This window comes from Monopterus albus, unplaced genomic scaffold, assembly GCF_001952655.1.
Source record: "Monopterus albus unplaced genomic scaffold, M_albus_1.0 scaffold34.1, whole genome shotgun sequence".
Taxonomy (NCBI): Eukaryota; Metazoa; Chordata; class Actinopteri; order Synbranchiformes; family Synbranchidae; genus Monopterus; species Monopterus albus.
Window position 1 is genome coordinate 3,515,407 of NW_018127914.1, and position 16,375 is coordinate 3,531,781.

The following is a 16,375-nucleotide window of genomic DNA, read 5'->3' on the forward strand; positions in this document are numbered from 1 at the left end:
CCCACCCTGACAACAAAATCCCTCCAGTTAATCAATAAATGACAAGTTTCTCTGAAACTTCATGCTGTTGACCCATCATCTAAACCTGTCAGCCCTTAGATCAGATTAGACCCTGGTATCTCCCATCATGCTCTGAGGGTTTGCAGCTGGCAGAGAGCAACTGAAACTGCAGCCACCTTGATACTGTGCTCACATCCACAAGACAGGCTCTAAACTGGCAATGATGGCCATTCAGGACAGACCTGGCTCATCTCGAACGAACCTAGTCTGATTTGTTACAGTTGAAAACGTACAGGTGTAAATACAATTACTGGCTAATTTAATGCCACTTCAGTCTCTGTGTCCTGATATTGTGCATGCTGGGTCCATGCTGTCATGACAGAGCCATCAGTAGTGTTACTAGTAACACCTGTGCTTTTCCTACCATGACAAATGTCTGCTCTGATAAAGTCCTCTTGTCTCAGTGGGTGCACTCCAAAAGCCGACTGGCATGGTGTCAAGTGGGCATAGGTTCCATTCATTTGGCACATGCCACATGTGCTATCCTGCAGCTGCAGCAAATCAACAAAATAACACAAGGAGTGCAGCAAAATAACACAAGGAGTGCAGTACCATCTTCTCCCAGTAGCCTACAACTATTGAGTGTGAATCACAAACACTGCAGATAGGACATATGCTGGTTTTAAATTTTAAAAAACAGCTCATATGAAAGTCAGTCAGATTTCAAAGGCATCATAGTCGGTTTTCAGCACTTGCTTAAACTCCACAAACCTTTCATTGACCAGTGGACAGCTTGGCTGAGGATTTTCAGACATTTAAACACATTACTGACGCTCTGGCCTATGACACTTGTTCAGTAACCAGGCATTCTTGCTCTTCCTCTCGTATTCTTCCAGCAGCTCCTCTCGCTCTCTCAATCTCCTCCTGCTCATGTTGAGAGTTCTGCCCTGTGGTTTTTCCATGCTGCTCCTTCAGGTGGCGTCTCAAGGCGGGCTTGTGGGCAAAATGGGCATGGCAGTAGGCGCAGCGGTGGGGGCGCTCGCCACTGTGGAGGTTCATGTGGTCTATCAGCGTGGATTTTTGGGTAAATGCCTTATAGCACAGGGGGCACTGGTGGGTTTTCCCGGCCCCCCTGTGCACAGCCATGTTGCCCAGCCATGTGGCGGGTGAGGTTGGCAGAGTGGTGGAAGTGTTTGCCACAGCACGGGCAGGCATACAGCAGGTGAGTGGAGCGGGAGTGGAGTGCAAGGGAGTGTGCTGAGGGGAATGTCATGCCACAATGCTCACAGATTACAGGCCCAGCTACACTTGAGGTTGACCCCACCACCGCAACAGACTCATCCCCTCCCTCATTTGCACCAACAGTCGTCAACCTTGAACTCCCCTCACCAGCAGCACCACTAGAATCCTCTAGGGAATACTGGTTCAAACTGTTGGCAGTCATTGGGGAAATCTTTTCTCCCTGAGCGCTGGCCATACTGAAGTCTAACTGAGGGAGTTCAACTGAGACATAGCTTCCTGTCTTAAGCCCTTCTTGGCTATAGTCTAGCCCAATGCTCCCTCCTAATCCAGTAGGTGCCATGTACCACAAATCCTTCTGGTGAGCCATGTCTGATGTTTTTTTCTCGTGAGATGACATCCACCTTCTCCTTTTGAAACCCCTCCCCCTGCCTCTCCCTCTTCCCCGGGCAAATGTAGGGTCAGACAGCCTGCGTTTGAAAGTCCGGAGTTCCTGCAATGCAAGTCCTCCAGCACTGAGATCTTCTTCTGCTGTTTCATTCAAGTCATACTCACTGCCACCTCCTGTTATCACGATATCTTCAGTCTCTGGGTAACAACCATCTTGAGGTTCATCAGAGGGAGCCCCCCTCTCCTCCTCCCTGTATCTGTTCATCTGCTCTTCCTCAGAGATGTACACTCTGAACACATCGTATTCCTCCTGCCTGGCCTCTTCCTCCTCGTCTGATGCAGTAATCTGTAACAGGATTGAAGACTATATATCATGTCCAGGGGTGCAAATAAAAACTTTAGTCTTGAAAATATAAAAAAAATAATAAATAAAATAAAATAAAGAAAGAAAGAAACTGTGTAAATGGCCATCAGGATACCCAGATACTAGCATCTTCAAATTACTTGTTCTATTTAGCCAACAGTTTAAAATTCACATATATTTAATTTACAATGTCATAAACAAAAATACTAACTAATCCACATACTGTATATCATAAATGCTGCAGGTTCAAAAAGTCTAGTTTCTGTTTTTGTTTTTTCACACACAAACCTTAATACATGGCTCATCCACCATGGGTCTGTCATTGTGATTTTGACCGCTGCCCTGAACAGACATATCACCGCTGTTCTCATCCAGTGAGCGCACAGGATTGTGTGGGTGCAGAGGAGATGCGTGGCTAGTGGGAGGAGATGCAACAGAATGAATGCTGCCAGTGACGATCACTGGTCGCGGCTGACTCGCCTCTGCAGTCATCTAGAAGAACAAATGATACAAGAAAAATTAAAGACATTACATTGGACTGTCATTTTATAGTTTTCAGACTGGCTCTATAAATTAAGAAACAATATAATCACTATTTATTTCTTTGCTGACCTTTGGTGCACTTGGGTTCTTTAGCTGCATATACTTCTTCAGAGCTCCTCGGCAGCGCTCCACTATGTGCTCCATCTGCAGGTAGCTAGCTGCGGTGAGGTAGTTGACGATCTCCTCAGGATTAAACTGCAGCACACCAGTGTAACAGGACTGAAGCAGATCACACACTACCGTGGAGCTGTACAGCATCGACACCTGAGTGAAAATGTGAAACAAAGACATGGGCAGGCACTATTTTTACTTGTCATGAGCGCATTAAAAGGGACAGGATGCCAGCCCTGTGTACAGTGGTGTGAAAAAGTGTTTGCCCCCTTACTGATTTCTTATCTTTTTGCATGTTTGTCACACTGTAATGTTTCAGATCGTCAAACAAATTTATATATTAGTCAAAGATAACACAAGTAAACACATCATGCAGTTTTTAAATGAAGGTTTTTATTATTAAGGGAAAACAAAATCCAAAACTATAGAGCCCTGTGTGAACAAGTGTTTGCCCCCCTGTCAAAACACTGGTTTATCGCACCTGAGTTCAATTTCTCTTGCCACACCTGTTCGCAATCAAGAAATCACTTAAATAGGACCTGCCTGACAAAGTGAAGTAGACCAAAAGATCCTCAAAAGCTAGACATCATGCCGAGATCCAAAGAAATTCAAAAACAAATGAGAAAGAGAATAATGGAGCTCTATCAGTCCGGAAAAGGTTATAAAGCCATTTCTAAAGCTTTGGGACGGCAGCGAACCACAGTGAGAGCCATTATCCACAAATGGCGAAAACATGGAACAGTGGAGAACCTTCCCAGGAGTGGCCGGCCGACCAAAATTACCCCAAGAGCACAGCGACAACTCATCCAAGAGGTCACAAAAGACCCCACAACAACATCCAAAGAACTGCAGGCCTCACTTGCCTCAGTTAAGGTGAGTGTTCATGACTCCACCATAAGAAAGAGACTGGGCAAAAATGGTTTGCATGGCAGAGTTCCAAGACGAAAACCACTGCTGAGCAAAAAGAACATAAAGGCTCGTCTCAGTTTTGCCAGAAAACATCTTGATGATCCCCAAGACTTTTGGGATAATACTCTGTGGACAGACGAGACAAAAGTTGAACTTTTTGGAAGGTGTGTGTCCCATTATGTGTGGCGTAAAAGTAACACCGCATTTCAGAAAAAGAACATCATACCAACAGTAAAATATGGTGGTGGTAATGGGATGGTCTGGGGCTGTTTTGCTGCTTCAGGCCCTGGAAGACTTGCTGTGATAAATGGAACCATGAATTCTGCTGTGTACCAAAATATCCTGAAGGAGAATGTCCGGCCATCCGTTTGTGACCTCAAGCTGAAGCGAACTTGGGTTCTGCAGCAGGACAATGATCCAAAGCACACCAGCAAGTCCACTTCTGAATGGCTGAAGAAAAACAAAATGAAGACTTTGGAGTGGCCTAGTCAAAGTCCTGACCTGAATCCAATTGAGATGCTGTGGCATGACCTTAAAAAGGCAGTTCATGCCCGAAAACCCTCCAATGTGGCTGACTTACAACAATTCTGCAAAGATGAGTGGGCCAAAATTCCTCCACAGCGCTGTAAAAGACTCATGGCAAGTTATCGAAAACGCTTGATTGCAGTTGTTGCTGCTAAGGGTGGCCCAACCAGTTATTAGGTTTAGGGGGCAAACACTTATTCACACAGGGCTTTGTAGTTTTGGATTTTGTTTTCCCTTAATAATAAAAACCTTCATTTAAAAACTGCATGATGTGTTTACTTGTGTTATCTTTGACTAATATATAAATTTGTTTGACGATCTGAAACATTACAGTGTGACAAACATGCAAAAAGATAAGAAATCAGTAAGGGGGCAAACACTTTTTCACACCACTGTATGTGGTGTGGTGCCATCTACCTACCTGAAGTTTGGGGGACGGGTTGAGGAGGAACTGGTCCCTCAGGAAAGGTGAGCAGGCAGCCAGCACCACCTTATGTCCCTTGAATGTCTGGTTGTTGCTGGCCACAATGGTGATATCACAGAAATGCTGGCGGGACCTCAGCGAATTCATGTGCTTTAGGGTTGTGTCCCCATGGCCTGGTAAACGGAAGCACAGCATCTCCATCTTGTCTGAGGAAATGGAGATTTGTTTGTATTAGTGTTAATAATTTGATAGTGAGAATGTGAATATTGAAGAGCTGCTATACACCTAATCCAGTTTGGCCACTGCAAAAGCTAGAGTCAGGCCTCAACATGCAACAAGTGTGTGGGTGTATTAGTGTAATGAGATCAAACAGAGGCACCAACTGCGCCCAGTTTTGTCTCTTAGAAAGTTTCAGAAGAGGCCAGTTGGAAATATATAACTTTGGGACTGACATCAACCTCTTAAAAGTAGAAGCACAGATGTAAATTGATTTGTCAGTTAATAACTTTGGCAATTAATACTTTGGAAACTGCATCAGAAACGGTTTAGTAGTTTCACCTTCTCAAATGTAAGGACTTCTACTGTACTTGTCATATATAATAATATACTGAACATCTTTGGATTTTGCACTGTTGATCACATAGTTGAAGATATTCTCACCTTTTTCTGACTTTCTAGACAAAAAACTAAATAAGTGTCTGTCTAATAAAAAATGTTTGTTGCAGCCCTGCGAGAGCATCCTACACTTGTTCGGCAAAATACATGACCAATTCTGACATATGACTAACCTAAGTAAATTAACCAAAAATCACAAGCTAACTTACTCGATGTCTCAATAATGATAACGAGGTGATTAAAATGTAACGTTATATATACTGGTGATTTGCTATTTACGCTATATAATATTAACGTTATCTTTCTGACAGCATGGACCCAGCATGCACAATATCAGCAATTGATATGGCTTATGAGAAAAGCAATACTTATTAATACTGAAATATTAATGACTAAATCGAATCGAAATCGATCATAACACAATACCCTCCCTCCTTTCTTTTGGCCTAACGCTAGCTAACCCACTTGTCTGTACGTTAGCTAACGTTAGCTACTTGTTAGCTTGCTGTCATTTGCTAGTAACCATCACCACCAACAAGCAAAAGCTCTCGCTAAAACTTTACTGTGACTTAGCTAGCTTACCTTTTTCTTTCATTGAATGTCTTCAGGGCTTTCTAAAATATGAGTTTGATTCAACGGGCAAAAGAAAACTAAGATGGCTTTAGACGACAGCGAATATCTGCTCATCCCTACTACATCTAGCTACTTCCTCGATTTCTATTTACTTTTTGGCCTGTTTTGGTGGAACGCTTGTTTTGGTGGAACGCTCATCCCGTGACAACAAATACAAATTACTAGATCTTCACCACTAAACTGACTTTGAATCGGTTTTCGTGTGGCTGTTAGTCGAAAAATAAGAGTACGCCCGCTGACTTCTGATCAGCGGTTTTCAAATCAATAGACAACGAGGGCGGGGCTCGTGGGTGACGTAAGTACGTTCATAAACGTTTACGCTCTTTGGGAAACATGTCGACGTCTGAGGAAACAACAAAGGTAGCAAATCCACTATAACACAACACGTTACCGAAATTTACAGCTATATATTCGCCTGTGAACATATTAGCCTACATATCGAAACAATGTCAACGCTGCAGTATTCCACATCACAAAATATCTTTCGTTTTCGATTATAAAGAGCTCTTTGTTGGAAGATGTGCTACATTGCTAGCAGCGTTAGCTTGATGTAACAGTTCTATATTAACTGAAGGATTAGCTCTAATGCTGTTAGTATTTTGCTTATTTTAAAGATTCCTTGGCCGTTCACATCCCCAGCAAATCTATCATCTTACCTCGCTTTTATCATTGTGTTTTTGTATTATTCTCTCAGTGTAGGCTTCAAACCATATGTTGAGACAAACCGACCTTTCTATACGCTGTGGTAATAATGTGTTAATCCCAGCTAAGAGCCAGTCTTTAAAACTATCACTGTGTGAAATTTAGCGTTAAATGCCTTTTTATTTCTTATACTATTGTTGGCTGATGTATCTTGCTTGAAATGAATGAGTTGGCGGTACTTGACGTAACAAAAAAGAAGATCAGTCATTGGTTAGAGATTTTTTGTTGAGAGTAGATGGTAAATTGGTCGCATAGATGAACTAAACACATTTTAGTAGGTATAAACACTTTATTTGAGACAAATGTCATTGGTGTGTGTTTCTGGTGACTGGATAATATCATTTAGATTAAGCAAGTTACTCCATTACCTTTCTACACAGTTGCCAGCATCATGAGAATGTTATCATTTGTGCTTCTTTACACTGGAAAAACAACAGTGATTCACCAGTGTTCTGTGTTTCTGTTTTGGGGTCTCTAATAGATTGTAAAATATGCTTAAAATCTACTTATTAATTATATTCCATGGCATGGATACATATTTTACTTCTATGTGTTGTTTCTCTGTCAGGAGACTGCTGAAGGAAATGATTCACAAACACCACCAGAGCCATTAGCTGGACCAAGTCCAGTTAAAGATGGCAAGTCTATATCTCATTTATGCTCCTTGGGTTTTTTTGTCGGTACAGAAACTTATGGATAACCCTGAATGTTTCTCAGATAATGCAGCCTCCAGTACAGCTGTTGTTGCCAAGAAGTCAGAGCCCATGGGTGGTATGCCATCAGTGTTGTCATCACGGCAGCCTCGTAAGGATGCTTCTGGAGTCGAAGAGGAGGGAGAGAAATTGTCCCCTGCCTCTTCCCCAAGCAGACCTGCTGCAGGTAAGCCTTGGTACAAGTTAGCTTTCACCAGTGTTGTTAAAAAAGTGGTTCTCTGTTTGTCCCACATTTTACTCAGCATTAACATAGCAATATGAAACAAAAAATCTAAAACAAATCTGTATTTCAAAAAAGTAAAACTTATTAACCAGGCAAGTGAAGATTTCCAGTGGATAAAAATATTACTTGATCCTTCTCAACGCAACAACTTTGATAGTGCCAGAAATAATGTGGCACAAATTATTAGGAAGCAAAGGATGGTTCAAGCAATTCAGTCACTGCTTTATACCTCCCTCTTACAGGACAGGCAGCAAAGTCCCTTCCATCAACATCTTCCTCTTCATTGTTGTCCTCTCCTTCTGCGTCTTCAATGGTGTCCCCTGGCCGGGCAAAGATGAGCGTTTCTGGGCCAGGCAGCAATAAAGCCATTCTCCCGCCTGGTGGTTCTTCCTCGTCTTCATCCTCAGCCACAGCTTCCTCATCTCCTTCTGTCTTTCCTGACCCACCCAAGATCCACCGGGCCCGTAAGACCATGAATAGGCCCCCACCATGGCAGGTGAAGATATATTATCTACAGCAAGTGGTTAGCATTCCATTTGGTTTGAGCAACATCAAATGTGCACCTCTGTCTTGATTTGTTCCAGTATTTAGCATCTGTAATTGCATGGCCCCTATTCTTTTTATTCTTGAACCAAGTAACACTATTGAAAGTCTGCTGTGAGCGATGTTCACATTCAGAGAAACCTTCCAGCCACTGATAAACTGTGACCGAGTATAGCAGTGTTGCAGCTTTTTCATGCTCATTTGATTGAGTAAACATTTTTGTTCCACAGACAAGTCACGTTGAGGCGCCTGTTCCACGTGTGACTGCTTCAGCATCCTCTGCCTTCCTTTCCCCTGACTCTGAAACTGGTTAGTTGCTTTAGAATACTCAGACCAATGATGTTTACCTGTGTAAAAGAATAAAGTTGCTGTGAATAAAAATGGGTTAGAGTGCCTTTTTGAAGTGAAAATTCACTCTTAAGTTTTTTGTTGCATTGTGACGTTTCCAACAGCTGCAAAAAGGAGAAAACTGGATCATTCATCTGACAACACAGCTGAGAGGTCTGAGAACATTCCAGACAACGCTCAGACAGTGGTAAGATGATGTTTTTAGGTATATAATTTACACTACACAAATCAAATTACATGTAATTAGATTAGGAAGGTTTTAGTTTTCTGATTTCTTTTAAAACCCAGGAAGAACCAATATTCCATAAAAAGTTGGAGCACGTGACCAAGGCTACAACAGAGAAGAGCAACAGCAGTGTGGGGAAGTCAGAGGATGCAGCCGAGAAAATAGAGATTAACAGCCAGTGCCAGGAAGATTCAGAGAATGTATGAGGTTTAGATTTACATATTGTGCCATAAAACATTGTCTACAATTGCATGTTATTTGGCATAATGCTATAGCATGTTTGTTTTCAATTATTAATAATGAAAAAAGATAATTCTGTGCTGTTAAATATGTATTTTTGGTGTTTCCTTTATAGTTTGAAAATGGTGTGGGAGAAGCAGGGGAGCACATTAAAGACATCGAGGGGTCAGTGAACACATCCGATCATGTGAGTGATTTGATCTCACTGGCTCGATAATTACTTTCATATCTAGATATAACTATAGTATTTTCTTTTCATTTCAATTCATACACTGTTTACTGTAACTGGTGGTGACTGAAAATCTGGTGAATTTTCAGTAGTTCTTACTGAGCAATGTGGTGGCATTTATTTAACAGCTTTAACATCCCAAATACTTAACTGAACTTTTCAGGAATGTCAAGAATTGTCAAATCATGTCACCATCATTCTGGATAGTTTTGTCCATCATATATGTGGTGCAGCACAATTAATTTCCAAAATAACATACATTTATGAGCTGTAGACTGGATTTTCACAGCTGCTGGCCAACAGACATATTTTATAAGGACACAAAAGTAGCAACAAATATTTGAATTGTTAATGATCACGTATGGGTCAGTGCTCCAGTTTCCTACATCCTCTTTAGCTCAAATCAGTAATCAAAAGCCGGGAGCTGGCTTATGTTTACATACTTGGAAGATGAGTGTAGTGCTTACAGTGTGGTGATGTGTTGACTTCTTTTTTCTGCCATCACCAAGTGGCCCAAAAAAATCAACTATTGTAAGTTGCAGGCTATTTTATATTAGGAATATATTACTTTGTGTTGGTATATTGCTGTGTTTCTTGGTGCGTTACCACTACCTGCAGTGTGAAGGCAATGGAACAAATGTGTATTGTATTTAAATAAGTACAAAAAAAACAAACCACCCAGACTATTCACCCTATTTTCTATCTTTTGCTCATCACATATGTATAATCAGACAGACTGTCTTTCTTGCAGAGTTCAGAGTCTGAAACACAGAGAGCTGTCCAAAGTAGAAATCAGGGCGAGGAGTCTCCATGGCTGCAGTCAGACCATGACGAGAGAAACTCTGCTGATGTGGTGGAGACACTGGGAGGTAAATGATTTTAGCCATTAGGTTTTCCAAAACCATGCTTGTTTCAGATAACATTAAATCCTGTTCGATGTAGTTTTCATCAACATTTATCTAAATTAAGAACAATGTGGAACTCATTTAAATCATCACTGACAGCCAGTTAAAGCTGATAGGATATCACATGTTTCTAATTGAGGTGATTAAGGATTAAAACCTAGGTCTCGTCTGTCTGGAAACTCCTGCAACTGTTTTGCCAATTTACTGGGAAAAAAAAAAACACCCAAAAAGCGGTCACAAGGGAAACTGCTACTCCAAGGAGAATTGAGAATTTGCAGAAGTACAGCAAAATTATTGTTTTCTCACAGTGCCCATGCAAGCAGACACAGCACTCTTGTAGGGAAGAAAGGGGGGATAAAGTGCAGTGAAAAGCTGGTACAGCTCTGTCCCCAAACATTTGACTGCTGCCAAAGGTATTTCTACTACACACAGATTCTGAGAGTGGCATTTTCCTAATGATCAGTGACAAAAAGACGAAATATTTTTTGATTTAGTGTTGTAAAACATATAAACAGATAAGAAGAATGAGTTGCTTTTTATTGCTATAAGCATTTATATCTTATTAAAGTGCATCATTTTCCATTATGTTTTTCTCAAGGCTTATTCATTGTCATTTGGCAGGAAAGCCAGCAGAGTATACAGAGGTTCCCTTGGATGCTCTGGACATCGCTGCTGCTGACAGTCTGACACTTTCTCCTCATCATGGTAGGCTTTATGATAGATAAATGTAATTTGACTTGGTTGAAAATCTCAGGCCTCCCTGATCTTTTTCCTTTATCCTTTAGAGAGAGAGTTTTTTTTTTTTTATATATAAACGTAAATCAGTAGTAATCACTGCTACAGCACTGCTGGGCTGATTTTGTGTCATTGAGACCTAGATTGATTACTCGATCTCCAGGAAACTATCCTACAACTATATAACTGACTTATCCTTCAGTTCATTTTCAAGGGAAAAAAAATGTCAAAACTTCTTATTTTCTTCTCAAATTGAAATAGCTGCTGCTTTTCATTCTGATGTATAATAGTGAACTTAATACTTTTGCATTTTGGTTTTTCCAAAAAGTAAATTTTGGACTCTGGGAAATTATAATTGTCATTTTGTGCTTGCACTGTAAGAGTATGAGAAGCAGGTTTTGATACTATAACATCTTTAAAATTTTAGAGGTAGCGTAAAAGCACAAGTAAAATAAATTTTGCGTTTTGCATAAAAAATACTGAAACAAATCAATTATCAAAGCAAGTTTCAGATAATTTTTATGTTGTTTGATTAATCAGCTAACCATTTCAGCTCAGCTAAAAATAATACATGTATTGAGGTTTGTTGGTGCTGAATAAAAGCTTTTTGTTTTTCTTTTTCAGTGTTAAAGGGACAACTGTCTTATGACCAGAAACTAATTTAATATGCTATCAAATGTTCCTTTCTGCAGAAGGCAGTGACGCAGGTGACACGGAGCGGCTGGGGGGGGTTGGCGGTGGGATGGAGGCTCCTCGTGTGGCCAGCACCAGCCACCGTGTCAGCAGGCAGTGCATGGCCACTGAGAGCATCAATGGAGAGGTCTGTCTCTGCCTTTTGGGTTTTTGTGTTCAATTTGCTGATCTAAAGTAGGCTCAGATCATTTTGATGTGCTTTGTAAAACCCTCACACACAAGCACAGTTCTCAAACTTTTTTTCCCCACTACTTGGAGTATTAGCATACCTTGTACTTACAAGTTTATGTTTGCTCTGTGTGTAGATCTGGATAGCCAGAAACAAGTATGATGCACTGTTTGCTTATTTAGTCAGAGGTTCCTTTAAGCTCGGTCTCTAATTGTGTAATATTTTTTCCTGTTCTGTCAGCTGAGGGCTTGTACCAATCAGACGATTAAAGGAGAAACCATGCGGCCATCCAGTCGGGTGCCCCTCATGGTACTTTGCGACGTCCATCGCTCACACATGGTCAAACACCACTGTTGCCCTGGCTGTGGATACTTCTGCATAGCGGTAAGGGTTTAAACCACCTGCTTGTCATTATTATCTCTGCCGAGGTGGAGGTAATGATATTAGGTTTCGTCACCATTGTGAAATAAGGCCAGTTCATTGTTTTCAGTCACATGACTGGCACAGAGCCCTGGAGGACAAAAAAACCCTTTCAACCTGGCGGCTAACACTGGACACTCAATACAAATACAGCACAGGCCTGTTCATATTCTATTTATGTTCTATTCAACAGCTTGTTGGTAGGAATGAAGAGATCCAAGTCGTACCTAGCAGTTGTTCTTTTTATGCCTTCACGGCCAGAGGCATAATGTTTTAGAGTGGTCCGTTTGTACATCCATCCCATTCTTGTGAACATGATATCTCAGGAACACCTTGAGGGAATTTCTTCAAATTTGGCGTAAATGTCCACTTGGACTGAATGATGAACTAATTAGACTTTGGTGGTCATGTCTGTCCTGTTCCTGTGAATTTGACTGGTTGGCGGAGGCATACAGCCACAAAGTGGTAATTCTAGGTATCTTTGTGCCTTAATTTCATTGATTGTGTTCTAAATCTACTCCGCCAAGAGAGGCAGCGAGCCGTGGTGGTCGAGAGTGTTAGTATGTGAATGAGGAGAGGGAGCAGCGCAAGCAAAACAGAGCAGTGAATCAGAAAAATAAAATGTTATTTAATGTTAATGCTGTGGACCCTTGTTTTCTTCCTCAGTAGTCCAACTTTCTTTGATTTCTTCTTGATATCCTACCTTTTTCTCCTCTTTCTTCTTTTCAGTATTTGATTTTCGTCTTTTCTTTCCACTCCTTTATATCCTTTTTTTTTTCGATTTCACTATATCCAAATTCCTCTTTCAGGGTACATTTCTTGAGTGCTGCCCAGACCAGCGCATCGCTCACCGTTTCCATCGGGGTTGTGTGACAGTGCTGGGTGGGGGGCGCAGCAGAGCCAATGGTGGTGGTATGCTTTTCTGTCCCCACTGTGGTGAAGATGCCTCAGAGGCCCAGGAGGTCACCATCCCCTCCTTCAGCTCAGCTACAGCCTCCGCAACCACCGTCGTCACCATGTCTGCCTCCTCCACCACCACTCCTTCTCTGCCACCATCTGTCCCCACAGGACCCTCCCTCACAGCTTCCACGGGGGGAATGAAGGATGGGAAGATGCCTGAAAGGCCTGTCAGGTAAGAAAGAATCCTTGGCTGGTTTGACTTCGTTAAACTGTACTCTGTTACTCATGCCCTCGTTCACTGCTTCTTCAGTGCCCGTATGCGTAGTCATGGTTTGGTAACGCTGGCAGTAGAGCAGCAGCAGCAGCAGCCCCCGCAGCCTGTAGCTTCAGCTACGACTGTGGCCACTGTCCCCCCAGCTGAGGAGGGAGTGGACAGCGTGGGGCCCTCTCTCTGCATGCCTAATGGGAAACCCATCAGCCCCAGTGTGCTTCCACCTGGACCCAGCAGGGCAGCGCTGCAAAAAGCCATCCTCACACAGGACACTGAGAGGTATGAGTTTGCATTTAGATGTTACTTCTACTTTCAGTCCCAGCAGGTTAAAAGACTGCACAGTATAATAAATATATTTCTTAATAATTGTCTTTTTATGTAATGGTTAGTTAAAAACTGAGCTTTCAGTGCAGTGCCTCTTTTTCCTAAAATTATATGTGTTGCAATATAGTGTTGAAATACATTTGACATGTTTTTGTACTAACAGTCACAAAATGTTCTGTATTTAAAAATATATGATCTGCAGGAGCTTAATTTATAAAAGAAATAAACTAAAATAAACTAAAATCCTAATGCAAGCATCTCCACCAGCAGTTATTAGAACACAAAATTCATCTGCAGCCACAGCAAAATTGCATGTTGGAAGAAACTAATACAGAACATTTGTTTTGTTTGTTTTAACTCCTCCAACTGAAATTACATATGTTTTAGTCAAACAGATGAGCTCAGACTATTTCAAGCCACATTGGAAATGTTGTTGTTTTTGCCAGGAGGAAAAAACTGAGGTTCCACCCTCGCCAGCTTTACCCTGCTGCCAAGCAAGGAGAGGTGCAGAAAGTTCTGGTCATGCTGAGTGAGTGGCTTTGAACTGCACTTTTTATATGCAAATGCCTCATGATGGAATTCATGCTGCCGTCACTGTCGGGGTTTGATCACTGAATATTTTTGTGAGACATGTTAACCGTCTGTAGAAAACTGTTGAGCCCAAGACAAGGTCATGGTAAATTACTGTACAGAATTATATTCAAAAACTATGTATTTGTGTGTATCTATTCTAGTGGAGGGCATCGATCCAACATACCAGCCTGACTCTCAGAATAGGCGCTCTGCTCTGCATGCTGCAGCTCAGAGAGGTCTGCTGGAAATCTGCTATATGTTGGTACAGGTGAGAAACCCGGTACATTAGTAGGATCTGTCTTGTTTTACTTCTCATGATCAGTTTAGATGATCATTTTTATAAACACTTATTTTCATTGTTATCATTTATCAGTACTCATTGTTTTGTGTTATCGCTTACAGCATGTTCACATTACGGGCCTTAATGCTCAATCCCAATCTTTTCGTCAGATCCAATCTTTTTCTGTTCATGGTTCACATTCACGTTTGTAAGTATCCAGCTCCGATCTGATCATCGCTGTGCTCCTAAACTGCCACACACGTGCAGATTTAACTAAATGTGAACCACATGTGACCAATAATAACAACAATGACGTCATTTGTCCGACAATCAGTTTGCACATTTTCCTCAAAAACTGCTCAGTTATGACATGTTCCTTCCAGTTGGGTGTGATCAGAAGCTTCTGAATAAATATCCAACAAATGTGAAACGTTATGGTCTGTCCAATGATCCCCATCACTGTTGTTGCTCTCCTCTGTGTTTATGTTTATTGGTCTGTGAAAGGCTGATACTGAATGATGGCGATAGGCGATATGCACGTTCATAGAGGATTAAGATACTGGAAAAAAACTACATGAATTCTGATTTCACTGTTCTGATGGCAGTCACAGAGATCAGATACGAATAAGATCTAGGACCACATATGCAAGTGGCTCAGATCTGATCTGAAAAAATCAGATTTGGTTTGCTCACACATCCATAAAAAGAACAAATTCGAGTCACTTGGAAGGGAAAAAAATCTGATTTGCTTCAGCCTGTAGTATGAATGGAGCATTAGTTTCAGAGTGACTTTCTCACAATCCAAGGTGAGGTCCTAAAGTGTCTCATTTTGTTTGACCAACAGTCCAAAACTCAAACATATTCAGCTTTCTGTTATATAGCAAAGAAGCTATTGACAGTAATTGGTTTGGTGCTTTTGTTCAGGAAGTGATAGAAATGATTTAATATATTATAGATCAACATTGGCTGTGGCTCACGAGGTAGGGCACTCGTCTCCTGACCAGCAAGTTGGTGGTTCGACTCTTGGTCTCCCCGCATGCTTAAGTGTCCCTGAGCAAGACACTGAACCTTGAATTGCTCCCGGTGGCTTGTTGTGTGGCAGCCTGTCATCATTGGTGTGTGAATGGTGTCGTCATCGGTGTGTGAATGGGTGAATGGTGTCGTCATTGGTGTGTGAATGGTGTATCATCTCCTGTAAAGTGCTTTGGCCAGTGCAACACACTGGGGAAAAATGTGCTATATAAATACAGTCCATTTGCCATTTACAACATAAACAAGCAATTGAAGAGCAAGAGATACAAGTATAGAGAGTATAGTATAGTCAGAAATATATAGTAGAGTCAGAAATATATAGTATAGTAGAAATATTGGAGTGTATAATGTATAAAGACGGTATTTGATACTGACAGGCAGGTGCTCAAGTGGATGCCCAGGACAAAGACATGAGGACTCCTCTGTTGGAAGCGATAGTCAATAATCACCTTGAGGTGACTCGCTACCTGGTCCAGAACGGTGCCTGTGTCTATCATGCTGTGAGTGTCTGTTTGTGTCTGACATAATATAACAGAAATATTTACATTAAAGGGGTTTGTTTGATAAGAATTTTGGTCTTTGTATATGTCGTTGTTCATCAGGAAGAGGATGGATATACTGGCCTCCATCATGCAGCCAAGCTGGGCAACCTAGAAATCGTCACCATGCTTCTGGAGACAGGGCAGGTTGATGTGAACGCACAGGTAAAGGTAGAGCCAGAATTCCATGAGAACTTTTTGTCTACTAGTAATTCATTTCCATTAATGCCTTTTCAGGTACTGGCAAGTTTTATACATTGCTATTGATAGGATTTTGGTTTTATGGTTAAAAAAAAGATCCTCCTCTCAGGCAGTTTGATATGGGAAAAGGTCAAAAATACACTCCAGAATTATTTTTTGTCAGGGCACTGAAACATCATAAAACCAAGAAACTTCTCAACTGAAACCAGGATATTAATTCTGCATGCTTGTGTGGACTCTGATTACATTTTCTTCAGGTTAGGGTCTTCCCATAGACAACCACTCTACCATTCTCTGATATTTATGCAATAGATACAGGTGCATCTCAATAAATTAGAATATCGTGGAAAAGTCCA

General features: G+C 41.4%; 2 protein-coding genes across 4 annotated transcripts in view; one reads left to right on the forward strand and one right to left on the reverse strand.

Moving 5' to 3' along the window:
* Positions 1 to 36: 36 nt before the first annotated feature.
* LOC109958625 (zinc finger and BTB domain-containing protein 12) lies at positions 37 to 5,743 on the reverse strand. The gene is given in 6 exon segments (XM_020597427.1): positions 37 to 1,146; positions 1,148 to 1,993; positions 2,282 to 2,485; positions 2,606 to 2,800; positions 4,503 to 4,711; positions 5,703 to 5,743. Coding segments are annotated over 6 exon segments (1,773 nt in total). The 5' UTR covers positions 5,716 to 5,743; the 3' UTR covers positions 37 to 840.
* Positions 5,741 to 16,375, forward strand: part of ehmt2 (euchromatic histone-lysine N-methyltransferase 2) — a 16,660-nt gene continuing 6,025 nt past the window's right edge. Inside the window, exons 1-18 of one of the 3 annotated variants that reach the window (XM_020597423.1) lie at positions 5,741 to 6,113; positions 7,024 to 7,093; positions 7,173 to 7,334; positions 7,634 to 7,887; positions 8,165 to 8,243; positions 8,387 to 8,469; positions 8,571 to 8,708; positions 8,864 to 8,935; positions 9,729 to 9,846; positions 10,504 to 10,587; positions 11,310 to 11,437; positions 11,720 to 11,863; positions 12,709 to 13,031; positions 13,110 to 13,349; positions 13,841 to 13,923; positions 14,129 to 14,235; positions 15,657 to 15,779; positions 15,882 to 15,989. In XM_020597423.1, the coding sequence (XP_020453079.1) occupies positions 6,087 to 6,113; positions 7,024 to 7,093; positions 7,173 to 7,334; positions 7,634 to 7,887; positions 8,165 to 8,243; positions 8,387 to 8,469; positions 8,571 to 8,708; positions 8,864 to 8,935; positions 9,729 to 9,846; positions 10,504 to 10,587; positions 11,310 to 11,437; positions 11,720 to 11,863; positions 12,709 to 13,031; positions 13,110 to 13,349; positions 13,841 to 13,923; positions 14,129 to 14,235; positions 15,657 to 15,779; positions 15,882 to 15,989 (2,343 nt within the window). In that variant the 5' untranslated portion in view covers positions 5,741 to 6,086. Of the gene's footprint in view, positions 6,114 to 6,176; positions 6,344 to 7,023; positions 7,094 to 7,172; positions 7,335 to 7,633; positions 7,888 to 8,164; positions 8,244 to 8,386; positions 8,470 to 8,570; positions 8,709 to 8,863; positions 8,936 to 9,728; positions 9,847 to 10,503; positions 10,588 to 11,309; positions 11,438 to 11,719; positions 11,864 to 12,708; positions 13,032 to 13,109; positions 13,350 to 13,840; positions 13,924 to 14,128; positions 14,236 to 15,656; positions 15,780 to 15,881; positions 15,990 to 16,375 lie in introns of those variants that run through there. The other 2 variants (XM_020597424.1, XM_020597425.1) reach the window with 2 other exon arrangements.